The sequence below is a fragment of the Astatotilapia calliptera genome, chromosome 12 (assembly GCF_900246225.1).
Source record: "Astatotilapia calliptera chromosome 12, fAstCal1.2, whole genome shotgun sequence".
NCBI classification, from domain to species: domain Eukaryota; kingdom Metazoa; phylum Chordata; class Actinopteri; order Cichliformes; family Cichlidae; genus Astatotilapia; species Astatotilapia calliptera.
The window spans coordinates 4745469-4757740 of record NC_039313.1 but is presented as its reverse complement, the minus strand read 5'-3'; the positions used below and the strand labels follow the sequence as shown (position 1 = coordinate 4757740).

At 39.7% G+C, this 12272-nt stretch overlaps 1 protein-coding gene and 1 non-coding gene across 2 annotated transcripts; one reads left to right on the top strand and one right to left on the bottom strand.

Annotated features, from left to right (window-relative positions):
• Positions 1-157: 157 nt before the first annotated feature.
• Positions 158-228, bottom strand: trnag-ccc (transfer RNA glycine (anticodon CCC)). Its single transcript has one exon. It is a non-coding gene; the product is annotated as a tRNA-Gly (tRNA).
• A 2788-nt stretch (positions 229-3016) lies between these two features.
• On the top strand, positions 3017-10327 carry rchy1 (ring finger and CHY zinc finger domain containing 1). Its single transcript, XM_026186970.1, has 9 exons — positions 3017-3124; positions 5625-5744; positions 5894-6009; positions 7123-7201; positions 7291-7335; positions 7448-7506; positions 8280-8309; positions 8755-8875; positions 8990-10327. Exons 1-9 carry the CDS (start codon positions 3074-3076, stop codon positions 9149-9151), a joined length of 783 nt encoding a protein of 260 aa, XP_026042755.1. The 5' UTR covers positions 3017-3073; the 3' UTR covers positions 9152-10327.
• Positions 10328-12272: the final 1945 nt, after the last annotated feature.

Genomic DNA, 12272 nt, shown 5'->3' with positions numbered 1-12272 from the left:
TCAATCCGCTAAAATAAATAGAGCCATCTGGAAATCATATTATGTGAGTAGTAGTCACGATGAAACGTCTAAATATTTTAAAGGGTACATTTGACTGTCAAACATTTTGATCACATTAAAAATGTCTTGAGATTTAATCGCCGTTGTAAAAGAGGCGTGCGCCGCCCGGGAATCGAACCCGGGTCGCAAGAATGGGAATCTTGCATGATACCACTACACCAGCGGCGCTGCTGAAGAGAGGTCCGGGAACGGGATATATGAAGGCTGCTGAATCAGTTGATGTTTATTGAAGGGAGAGGTATATGATTGAAGACGTTTCGGTAAGTTTGCTTGTCCAAAAAGCAAAAAAAGAGATTAAACCAAGATTGAACAACAGTCAGAATTAGCAGAGTGAGCAGAGCTACTGTAGCTCGGTTTATGGACTTGAATTAGGAGGGATAAGAAAAGTGACAGCAATTGACTGCAATCTGCAATCTACTGACATCTAATGGTGAGATTTTACACGCTGTAACTTTAATAAAAATAGAAAATAATAAGTCACCTCCTCTACAAAGATGACATCAAGGTGTATGCCAAGAGTGAACAAGACATCGATTCACTGATACACACCACCAAGATATACACCAACGACATCAGAATATTGTTCGGACTGGAGAAGTGTAGTCCGATGATAACAAATAGAGGGAAGGTATAGAACTGAGGGGATCGAACTACCAGAAGGCAACATTGCAGACACTGAGGACAGTTACAAGTACCTGGGGATCCCACAGGCAAATGGAAACCACGAAGAGGCCGCTAGGAAGGCTGCAACCACCAAGTACCTGCAGAGGGTCAGGCAAGTCCTGAGGAGTCAGCTGAACAGTAAGAACAAGATCTGGTCTATCAACACCTACGCCCTACCCATGATCAGGTACTCTGCTGGGATAATAAGTTTGCCAAAGGAGGACATAGAAGCCACTGACATCAAGACAAGGAAAATCCTTACCATGCATGGAGGGTTTCACCCCAAGTCCACCACCCTGAGGCTGTACGCCAAGCGGAAGGAAGGAGGCCGGGGATTAGTGAGTGTCAGCACCACGGTCCAGGAGAGACAACGAACATCCATGAATACATCCGGAAGATGGCCCCAACTGACCGCATGCAGACAGCAGAAACCCAAGAAAGAGGACAAAGAGGAGGAAACATCATGGAAGGACAGGCCCCTGCACAGTGTGTACCACCGGCAGATAGAGATGGTGGCTTACATCCAGAAATCCTATCAGTGGCTGGACAAAGCTGGACTGAAAGACAGCACAGAGGCACTAATCACGGCAGCACAGGAACAAGCTCTGAGCACAAGATCCATAGAGGCTGGGGACTATCACACCAGGCAAGACCCCAGGTGCAGGCTGTGTAAAAATGCCCCTGAGACAATCCAGCACATAAAAGCAGGGTGAAAGATGCTAGCAGGCAGGGCATACATGGAACGCCATAACCAAGTGGCTGACATCTGTGCCGATTGCCAAATATGGCCTGGAAGTCCCGAGGTCAAAATGGGAGACGCCCCCAAGGGTGGTGGAGAATGACCGAGCTAAGATCCTGTGGGACTTCCAGATACAAACAGACAAAATTGTGGTGGCTAACCAACTTAGTCCATACAAATGTGGATTCCATAGAGGTAGGTGGGGTAAAGATGAGTGAGAGTGTAAATGGTGTGAAAGTGATGGGAGTTGTATACACTAACAAGCCAGATTCCATGACTGCCACTTGAAATCTTATTGAAGAAAACACATTCAGCTGATCCCACCTAAAATCAGTTCAGTTACCCTTCAGGTAGCCTTCTTCTTTTCAATACTAAGATACTACATTTATGGATGAAAATAGTAAATACTGATGGTAGGCCTTCTTGAAATGAAATATTTACTACGTGAGTCCAAAACCTTTAAATTAATACTTTAAAAATGCCTGGAAAAAAGGTGTCAGAATAAAGAAAATTCCAAATTGTGTGGTATTCTAGGCTGTATCCATATAGAGGTCAGGTAGAATAAATCAGAAACCCTCTAAATCTGCTCTGTTTCTGTTCATAAAGTCTAAAATCCTTGCATCTTATTTATAAGCACAGTCCCAGCTCATTTACCATGGCATGCTTATTGGGTTTATGTGTTCATGGGTCTAAAGCAGAATGAAGAGGCTTGGAAATTAGGCTTAGACACTCATAAGCAAATCAAAGGCCACAGAAAAAGTCTGGTGCACAGCAATGTGGTGAGGGAAATGGAACACTAAAGCAAAGGGGAGGATTCTATATTATAAACAATAAGATTATTTCAGAAATAAGAAATGTAGATAAAGCAGGGAAACAATACAAAAAAAGAATATTTTAACTTAGAATGAATCTTACTGGTCTGTGTGAACACTGTTAGGCTGAAAATGAGATCGCTATTTAGGCTAAAATGAACCTTAACCTCCAAAGACCTGAACTCTTCCACAGCATGCATTTTTAATTTCTCTTTGATATTTGGGCTGATTGGGACCTGATGAATGTAAAAACAAAGAATTATCAGCGTTTTGTTTTGTTTTTTTTACCTAATTTTTGTTTCTAAGAAAAATGAGAGCCACATATGAGGATATTCGCCCTCATATCCACATATGAGGATATGAGGATATTCGTTTAAAATTTTGATAGAACAGTACCAGTATAATGTCCTCATAAGTGGATATCAGGCCCTTGTAGAGCAAAATTGAGTATTTTGGTCTAAATAACCCAAAATGTGATGTCCACATATGTGGACGCCAGGTCCTAGGAGGTTGAAGTTGTGTGGACATGTTTAATGTTCTTTAAGAGACAGTATTTATGGGCGCAATAAAATACTGTATAAAATAGTTTCTTTTGTTTTGTATTAATTTTGTGTCTGTTTGTTTTTCCGTTTTTGTGTTTTGAGTCATTGGGTAGGATTTGTACAGACTGCGATCCACATTCCGAAGCAGAGGTGGCGCTAATGCAACCTCAACGATGACATAATCAACAACACAGGAGCCAACAGTGCAACGCTCTAGAGCGGAGGGAGAAGAAGAAGCATTCCATTTCGGGGTAAGCATGGCTGCTTCTGCTGGTTGTGATCATTACATTCGAAGCTGCTTATTGAAAGTGAGTAAAATGCTTTAAAAAATGTTCATACATTTGTCTTAAATATACGGTGCCAAGTTATAACTGTGCTATAACGATTATGTCGTCGGTATATCTCTGCTAGAGACGGTCATAGTTAGCTAGCTAGCTAGTTATTTAGTCTTCAGCCGGCAAACGTCGCTGTAACAGGGTTAAATAATAATAAATGTTTCAGACGGACGGCATGATTTTGCATAATATCTGCACGGCGTTGTTGAAGCGAGGGGCTTGAGAGTTTCTGGAGCTTTTCTCGCCTCCTTCCCTCCGGTCTTAGTCCTTCCCATCATAATTACGCGCGGAGGAGACAAGGAAGCCTGCTCCCTCTCACATTTGACAAATAGGAAAAATGAGAGTTTATGTATTTAGCGCAAAAGAGCACAAAACTGAATAGAATTTAAAATTGTTGCCTTCCTAATCGGTTGTACTTGGCCTTGACAGAAAACGTCAGGGGGGGGTCAAGGAAAGGCGTGGGGAATTTATCATTTATTTTATATACGTGTTAATTACGTAACCTTTACACACTGTTTATATTTAAATCTTTTACATTGTGTCCAAATTTGATGTACAGATCTATTAAAAGTGTGTAAACAGCCTATCTGACGTTTGATAAGTTGATGACTCATCTTTATATTTTCAAACAGCAGGGAGAATGTACTTTTTTTTTTTTTTAGGTCTTGGAGCCAAAACGTCTGATGCCACACGATATCATGTCCTGTTTTACCTAACACGTGACATGACAAATATATTTTATCCTCATGTCCTCATTGCCAATTTTTAATTAATTACTTAAGGGGTGGTCAGGCCGTGTCATTAGTATGGAAGCTCTTCACTGTGAGCCAAGACCTTTATAACAGCACGCCTAATCAGACACTTGATTAGTAGCTGAACATGGACATGTTGGCTAAAGCTGTTCAGAGTTCAGTCAGCCAGCAGCCTGGGTATGAGAATCCAAACAGCTCCAGTTATCAGGGGAATTTATAAATGTTGTTTTGTTATATATCACTGGCTTTTGTTTGATAAGGTCAAATATGTCAAATAAAGGTGGGTGTACTGCAGCAAATTGTTATTTAATTATTTGTACTTCTTTCCAGTAGCAGAGCATTTTTTCAGTTGTTTAAGAGAGAGGGGCTTCTTGACTTACTGCTGTTCGGGAGAAATTTAAAGTTTATTCATATATACACATGCATATCATATTTTCAGACACACACATAATTTCCATGACAGTGCCAAGCTCCCTCTTGAACTTTGTCAGCACTGTTTAATAAAGAATTTTCAGAATAAGGATTACATTTAGGCACGTGCACACACACACACACACACACACACACGCTTAGTGACTTATTGCTACAGCTACACAAACTGTGATAGGACTACTATATGGGCTCAAATTGTAGTCATAAATATTTTGTACTTGTAAATCAGGATTTTTATGTGTAAAAAGAATTTGTGTGTGTGTAAAACAGATTTGTGTGTGGACTTAGCCAAAAAATACGTGTGAAACTCTGCACTCAAGTTTCAAGTTACAAGTATGAATTTTGACCCGTTTTTTTTTTTTGTTCCTTTCATCTGATTGGCCAATGTCATGTCAATCACAAATTTAACTATCCAATCAGAGAACAGGTGGGTTTGGCTATTGGAGGGGTGCTTTATGGAGCTTTAGGTCCTTGAAGGGAATAAATGCCCTTTTATTGAATATTTGAAGAACCAGCAAAGAAACCAGAAACTCTTTTAGAGGACATAAAGTCAGAGATAGAAAAGACAAGGAGCAGGTGCATCTAGTACAGGTAGAGCTGCTGCAAAAACACACAGAGCTCAGCAGCCAGCGCAACAAGTTCTGGATCCTTGGCTTTTAGTTAGCAGTTAGCATTAGCAGCACATCCTGCGTCCGATGTGAAAGGACCTTTATGCTGCGCACTGTGACTCACAGCCATGGTCCCGGGTCAGCCCTGACTTTGTGTTAAACTAATCCTAAAGTAATAATGGTATTTCTAACCACTGATATACCACAACTTTATCCTTTCAACAGCTACTGAAAGTTTGGGGACCTAGCTTGTATAGGATATTTATATAGAGATCCTCCAGCTTCAAACTGTATTACCCTTCAAGGACCTGCAGTTCAAAAAAGCGCCCCTCCGACAGCCAAACCCACCTGTTCTCTGATTGGATAGTTAAATTTGTGATTGACATGACATTGGCCAATCAGATGAAAGAAAGAAATACGGTTCAAAATTCGTACTTGTAACTTGAAACTTGAGTGCAGAGTTTCACACGTATTTTTTGGCTAAGTCCACACACAAATCTTTTTTATGCACACACAAATTCTTTTTACAGTAACAAATCTGTTTTACACACACACAAATTCTTTTTACACATACAAATCCGGATTTGCAAGTACAAAATATTTATGACCACAATTTGAGCTCATACTACTATACCCATCCCTGTCTGTGCCCTGTGTAATCGCGTTTCTGCTGTACTGCAGGCACCTTGCTGCGGTAAACTGTACGTGTGTCGGCTGTGCCACGATGCAGAGGAGAACCACCAGATGGATCGATTCAAAGTCAGAGAGGTGCAGTGCTCAGCGTGTCTGACGGTGCAGCAGGTAACTGAGGAAAAGCTAGTTAACGTGTTTGAGCTCCACCGTCGGTTACAGCAGGACGTCTCGATGTCACCTTAGTGCTTGAGTTGTACTTTTGATTATGGTTAGCTCGGATGAAGGGAAAAAGCTGTACAAATGTTATACTTTTGTAGACACAGCAGACTTGTCAGCAATGTCATTTGCTGTTTGGGGAGTATTACTGCGACATTTGCCACTTGTTCGACAAAGACAAGAAGCAGTACCACTGTCAGCCCTGTGGAATCTGCAGGTAAGAAACTGATTCAATATATTTCATGTTTATAGTGTCTAAATATTTCTATGTGTAACTTTAGTAGTAATAATAGGGCTGCTCGATTATGGCAAAAAAAACTACATTTTCCGCGAAAATGACGTCACTTGCGATAGTTCGCGTTGACGTCTTTTTCAATGTGGGAAGTGTTATGAACAGCTGATCGGATCGGCAAAGCGTGTTTCTGGAATATTATGTTTTTGTTCCTGCAAGCGCTTTTTATGCAATTTTTGCAAAGCTATATGTGGAAGGAAACCGTGACCTAGGACAAGCTGATGGCATAAGATGTAACTCCTCTGGTTTCATATGGAAAAAAATTTATTGTGCTAGCTTAGCGGTTCAGGTTCTACAGGGATTTAAAAATAGTTATACAAAACGAGCATGCTGCTCTGACCGGCTTTAAAGGGTTAAGAATAACAATGTATTGAATAATGACTTTAAAAAATAATATAAAATAGTGTGCAAATACTGATAACAGTGCAAATGTTTGCAATATAAGAAATAAATGAAAAATGTGAACTTTGCAGTGTTGCTCTGTGGTGCAGCTACAACACCATAGCAAAGTTTACACACTGTGTCTACTTGATCCACATCTGACTCCGCGAACCCATAATGTTTCCACACCACTGAAGTTTTTTTTCTTTACCTTTCTTTTCAACCAACGGCAGTCACTCTCCTCTCCAAATAACTTCTGCTTAGCTTTCCGAGCTTCCCTCGGGTCCTCTTAATTGTTGTGACGGGTGTTCGAAATGCAGAGCAGTGCGCTTGATTTGCCACACGGAGCAGCGCGAGAGTAAAGCATGAGGGAGGGGCTAATAATCGGCTCAGTCATTTTTAATGATCGTTGAAAGCCCAGATCGTAATCGTGATTAAAATTCGATTAATTGAGCAGCCCTAAGTAATAATGATACGGGTACTGGGGAAATGTCTTCTTAACGTTCCCCACAAAATTTTCCCATTTTTCTTAATTCATTAAGAAACTGTCAGAGATAAAAATCACAGTGTTGTGTTATCATGCTGATATTTCATTGTTCCCGAAACACGTGATGGCAAAATTTGTCATTTAGTGAGTTTTCAAATGTGCCTCTACAGGATTGGGCCCAGAGAGAAGTACTTTCACTGCGAGAAGTGCAATTTGTGTTTAGCTCAGGATCTGCAAGGAAACCACAAGGTGACTATCGCTGTGTTCCTGACTCGCCTACATCTATCTGTATGTTGAGCCCTCACAGTTTTAATTTCCCTTTATTTTCTATGTTTCAGTGTGTTGAAAATGTTTCAAGGCAGAACTGTCCTGTCTGCATGGAGGTAACAGCATTAATAGGATAGAAGGCGAGGAGAATGGTGGCTCTTTTTTTAATCTGTTTTCTCCAGAGTTTAATATATATTTCTTTCTTTTTTTTAATGTTTTTTAATGCAGGATATTCACACATCCAGGATTGGAGCTCACGTTCTTCCATGTGGCCATCTTCTACACAAGTAGGATTCCTTACTCTCTGGATACTGTCAGTTCAGGGTTATGGGGTTTAATAGTGTATTTTTTAATTTCTACCAGTGGCACAAAATGATATTTAAAAAAACACACTGGGCATTTTTCCCACTTCCAACACAAAAAGTCTTTCACATCTTAATCTTTAATAATGACTGATTTTACTTTACTGGAATTAGTCCTGTTAGACTGATTTGGTGACTTATCCAGTTTTTTTTCTGTGTGAAATATCTCACCTACACGACTATGCTGGTGGAAAAATAGTTACAGTCTAATATCAAAATCAGGTCAACACTCCTGTTTCTCCTATTTGCTGCTGCTGATAGTTCAGTGTCGCTGCTCACACACACACACGCACAAATTAACTTGAAAGCATCCAGAAGTCTCTGGAAAATTTGTGACAGAAAACTATAGTGAAGCACACTCCATTTATTATTGTGACTCTTTTAATAATATGAATGTTTAATGCATGTGTAGGGAAATGAATCACAGATATTTGAGTAGGATCAGGCACCTATCTGACCAAAATGTCAAATAGGTGCCTGATTGCAACACTGTCAGTTTGACAGTATCTGTTCACAGACAAACACATAGTACTCAAAACTACCTTTGTAGTATATCCTGCTGCCACAGTCTCCAAGAACACAATTTTGCAGTAATGACAAAACAGACTCAGCACTGACAAACTGACTGCAGATTAAAATATCTTCACGATCTATTGTGACATAATAGTAACAATGCGTTTGTTCACCCTCTTCTACAGGACCTGCTTTGATGACATGATCAGAACAGGGTATGTTTAATGAACTCCTTTTTCTGGTAAAATAAGATGTTGTTGTAATTAAGGGACCGGGTTATAGTCTGCTTTTTGCCCCTCAGCCGTAAAAGGCTGACGGAGTATTGTTGTCGCCCTGCTAAGCATGCAGGATGTGTCGACACAAGTTTGTAAACGAGACCATGTAAGATTTTGAAATTGATACAGTAGTTCCATCTACTAAAAAATCTCAGATAAGTTTGAATCTCAGTGACCTTGACGTCAAGGTCAGAGGTCAGGTTTTTGTGCAGGCTTCTGTAATTTGTAAAAGCTTGTCCAATCTACCTGGTATAGAGCAAAAACGGTTTCTGATCAGCTTTTTAAAGGCTACATTGTGGCAATGTAGGGATTTTTGTGTCCTCTTATTTGATTGCTGGTGGCCTTCCATATGATTGTTTTTTTCCCTCCCCTGTGTTTGTTTCAGAGCTTATCGCTGCCCACTGTGCATGCACAGTGCTTGTGACATGCAGAACCACTGGAAGGAGATAGATAAAGAGATCGCTCAGTCACCAATGCCCACTGAGTACCAAGGAGCAATGGTCAAAGTAGGCCTTCGATAACACAATAAAATGCTGGTGCATTTATCTAAATGTGAATATGAAACCGATATTTGTTCTGTTTGATGATTTATTTTTATTTTTTTAATGTCCTTACTGCAGATTATGTGTAACGACTGCCAAGCTCACTGTACGGTGCCTTTCCATGTGCTGGGAATGAAGTGCACCAGCTGCGGCTCGTACAACACAGCGCAGGATGGAGGACTCATCCAGCTGCAGCAGCCCGAGCAGAACATGGAGCCACAGCAGCACGATCAACAGTAGCTTCCACACAACATTAAGAGTACATGCTTGACCAAAACCGAAGGCATGTGATGTAGTAACGAGCATCTAGGGTAAAACTAGACTGAGCCGGCTTCTCCAGTTTGTACATACAAAAATGTATTTATCTATTTTCCCTACCTGCTAACGTTCATCGTGAATGGAATTTTTCCCAGGATCCACTTGGTGGGAATCACTGGATAGGATCACCATACTTACAAAGAAAGACAATTTAGAAGCATAGTCCGTATGACCTGCATGTTTATAGGAGGCGGCACGATTGAATCATTCAAAGCCACGCAGGTGATGGTGACAGTGGTGTGCAGTTGTGGTTAGTTAGCCTGATACATCTGGTGTATGTGCCATAAATCTTATTTAAATGATCTGAGTAAGATAAAGTGTTAACTAATGTGTGTTTGTCATTGGCATTGGTCAGCCTGTGCTGTTACTTGCATAGTCTCCCTGTTAGTCAGATATTTAACAGATGGCATTGTTTCTTCATTAGAGTTCTAAATACATATTTTAGTTTATCATTGTGGATCCCTCTCTCTATGATTTTTAGTTGGAACTTGCTACAAGGGTTGAAAATGGTTTATTGTATAAAATTCTAGTTCAAATCATGCATATCTTAAAAAAAGGCTCATTATATATAAACTTGATGATCTATCTTTAAAGCTTTGTCTTTAAAGCTGTCATCAAACCCCACTTATAATTGTAAAATACTATATGTGCAATCTGAAATTTAAAAAACTAAATTACATACAAATGGAAATATATGTGAATTAAATTTAGATGGCTTTGCAATGCTCCACAGCTAGCCAACATCCTGTATAATTTCTGTTGTGCCCACAGACTGTATATTAAAGAAAGATGCATGTAACCTCAAAGATTTCAAAAGCGGAGTCTGTGAGGAAGTGCCTTGAATTTGCTTTCTTTCTACTGACCAGCAGGGGGCGACGTCTGTTTGCAAAAAGAAGTCAGACTGCAAAAACATCAAGACAGCAGCTGCCAAAATGCTGAGGATGAGACTTCGGTCTTTTATATACAGTCTGTGGTTGTGGCTGCTGTGATAAATGGCCCTTGATTATTTTTGCATGTTTTCCCCTTGCAGGTATCAGGTTTGCTGAACTGTACTCTGACTGTACCACTGTTCAAAAGTTGAATAAAGAAACGAACTAATTTTTGCCTCTTTTTTTATTAAAACCACCTTATAGAACATCACATCAGTTTTTTTTTTTATCACACTGTTCACCAAAACGCAGCAAACCTTCACCATCTTATCCAGGAGGGTCACCTCTTCACCCTCACATGGAAGAAGTAATCTGATTGGCATGGTGGTATGTGATTCAGCAACACTGTAAAATAATATTCATTTCTTCAGTAAGAAGTGTGTGTTTCTAAAAAAAGCTAAAAAATTCTCAGTTATCGACTGGGAATGAAGAGATTATAAATATATTCGAGAATGCATAGCTCCCCCTCGTGGAGGGAATTCAGCTGGAAGAATGTATTTCGTTATTTTATTACCCCAGCCCAAAAATCCAATTATTCTCAGAACACAACATGCTGGAGGCATTGTGGACATGCAACAGCAAATCATTTTCACATTTTTTGGGAAGGTCCCCGTGTGGTTCCATTTTGGAAGGAAATACATAAGGTCATGGAAACAATCTTCCAAAAGAAAATACAATTTCATTTTGCATTATTGTACCTAGGCAACCTATGAGTCTTAATCTATGCAAACCGGATAAGTATTTGTTCAGTGTGCTGTCGGTAGCTTGCAAAAAGGCCATAACTGGCCTTTGGATTAAAGAGGATATTCCTACCATAGATGAATGGATTGATGTGATATATAATATTTTTGTTATGGAAAGAATAACTTTTAGGCTAAAGTGCCAGGCGGACTCTTTTGAAGAATATTGGTTGAAATGGTTGAAATATGTACAAAATGGGAGTCCCGATTTTGTATAATGTCATTGTATTTCTTGGTTTGTTTATTCTTGTGTTTTGTTTGGTCTTGTTTTGGTCCGTTTGTCTCTTCTGTTGTTGTTCGGTTTGGTTTTGCTTTCCCCCTCACGGTGATTAAATTGAATTTGTTGTATATGTCGTATAAATAAGAAAACTAATAAAACATAAACTAAAAAAAAAAAAAAAGAAGTGTGCGTTTCTGTCGTCATTATTTTGCGCGTCGGGAGTGAGAACGGGTTGATTTCACTCACATGTGCTGTACCAGTGTACCTGCACATGTGATGTGACAATAAGTGATTTGATTTGAGAGTTCAAACTCACTGCTGTAATAACTTATAATGATTAATATAATAACTAGAATATTGGCCACATATATTTACACTGACTTTAGTCTCATGAACAATATTAACTAATTGTTCAGGGCCCTAGAGTGCGACCAATTTGGTCTTGTGATAATAACAGAAACAGATCCATCTATGTCATTATCTTTGAGCTTTTAAACTTAACATAATTATAAAAATATGAGTATAAAAGGTGTTAAAACTCTGATGCCATCTTGGAATACTGCACTTTGTTCATGTCAATACACGTCTTCATTGAAGTAAACACACAGAGCAATTAATATATATTTTTAAATATAATTTTTCTTTATTTTAATTAGCAAATTACAAATAAAAAAACAACCCACCTAACAACCCCAACAATCAAGTGATTCCCTATGAGCAACGGTGGACAGGAAAAACTCCCTTTTAACAGGAAGAAACCTGTGACAGAACCAGGCTCAGTGTGGGGCAGTCTTCTGTCATGGCTGGTTGGGAGGTGAGGGCAAAATAAAGCTGAACATAAATGAGAGCACAGTATAGTTATTATGTCAAGATAAGCCAATCAAGGTGGACAGGTAAGCTGCACCGAGGATGGTGCCCGTTATGGCAAGACCTATGCCTACACCTAGACGTAGGTTGCCAAGGGCACTCTGTGGTGCTTTCTCACGCCTCCTTTCAGTCGCATTCTCTTCAATTAGTGCACTCAACTCCCATTCAAGTTTCTCCATCCTAGCATTAATCCTTCTATTTTACTCTATGAGGAGCTCTAGGCGCTGAGCTATTCTCTCCATTGGCTCACTTTGGGGCTGCTGCAGGGACAAGGTCCAAAACGGCGG

What these genes read in the sequence shown, in the direction of transcription:
- rchy1 (XM_026186970.1), top strand. Translation starts at nt 3,074, where the DNA reads ATGGCTGCTTCTGCTGGTTGTGATCATTACATTCGAAGCTGCTTATTG. An exon ending in CAGCCCTGTGGAATCTGCAG is followed by an intron (nt 6,010 to 7,122) that starts GTAAGAAACTGA and finishes GTGCCTCTACAG; the next exon opens with GATTGGGCCCAGAGAGAAGT. An exon ending in TGTGGCCATCTTCTACACAA is followed by an intron (nt 7,507 to 8,279) that starts GTAGGATTCCTT and finishes CCTCTTCTACAG; the next exon opens with GACCTGCTTTGATGACATGA.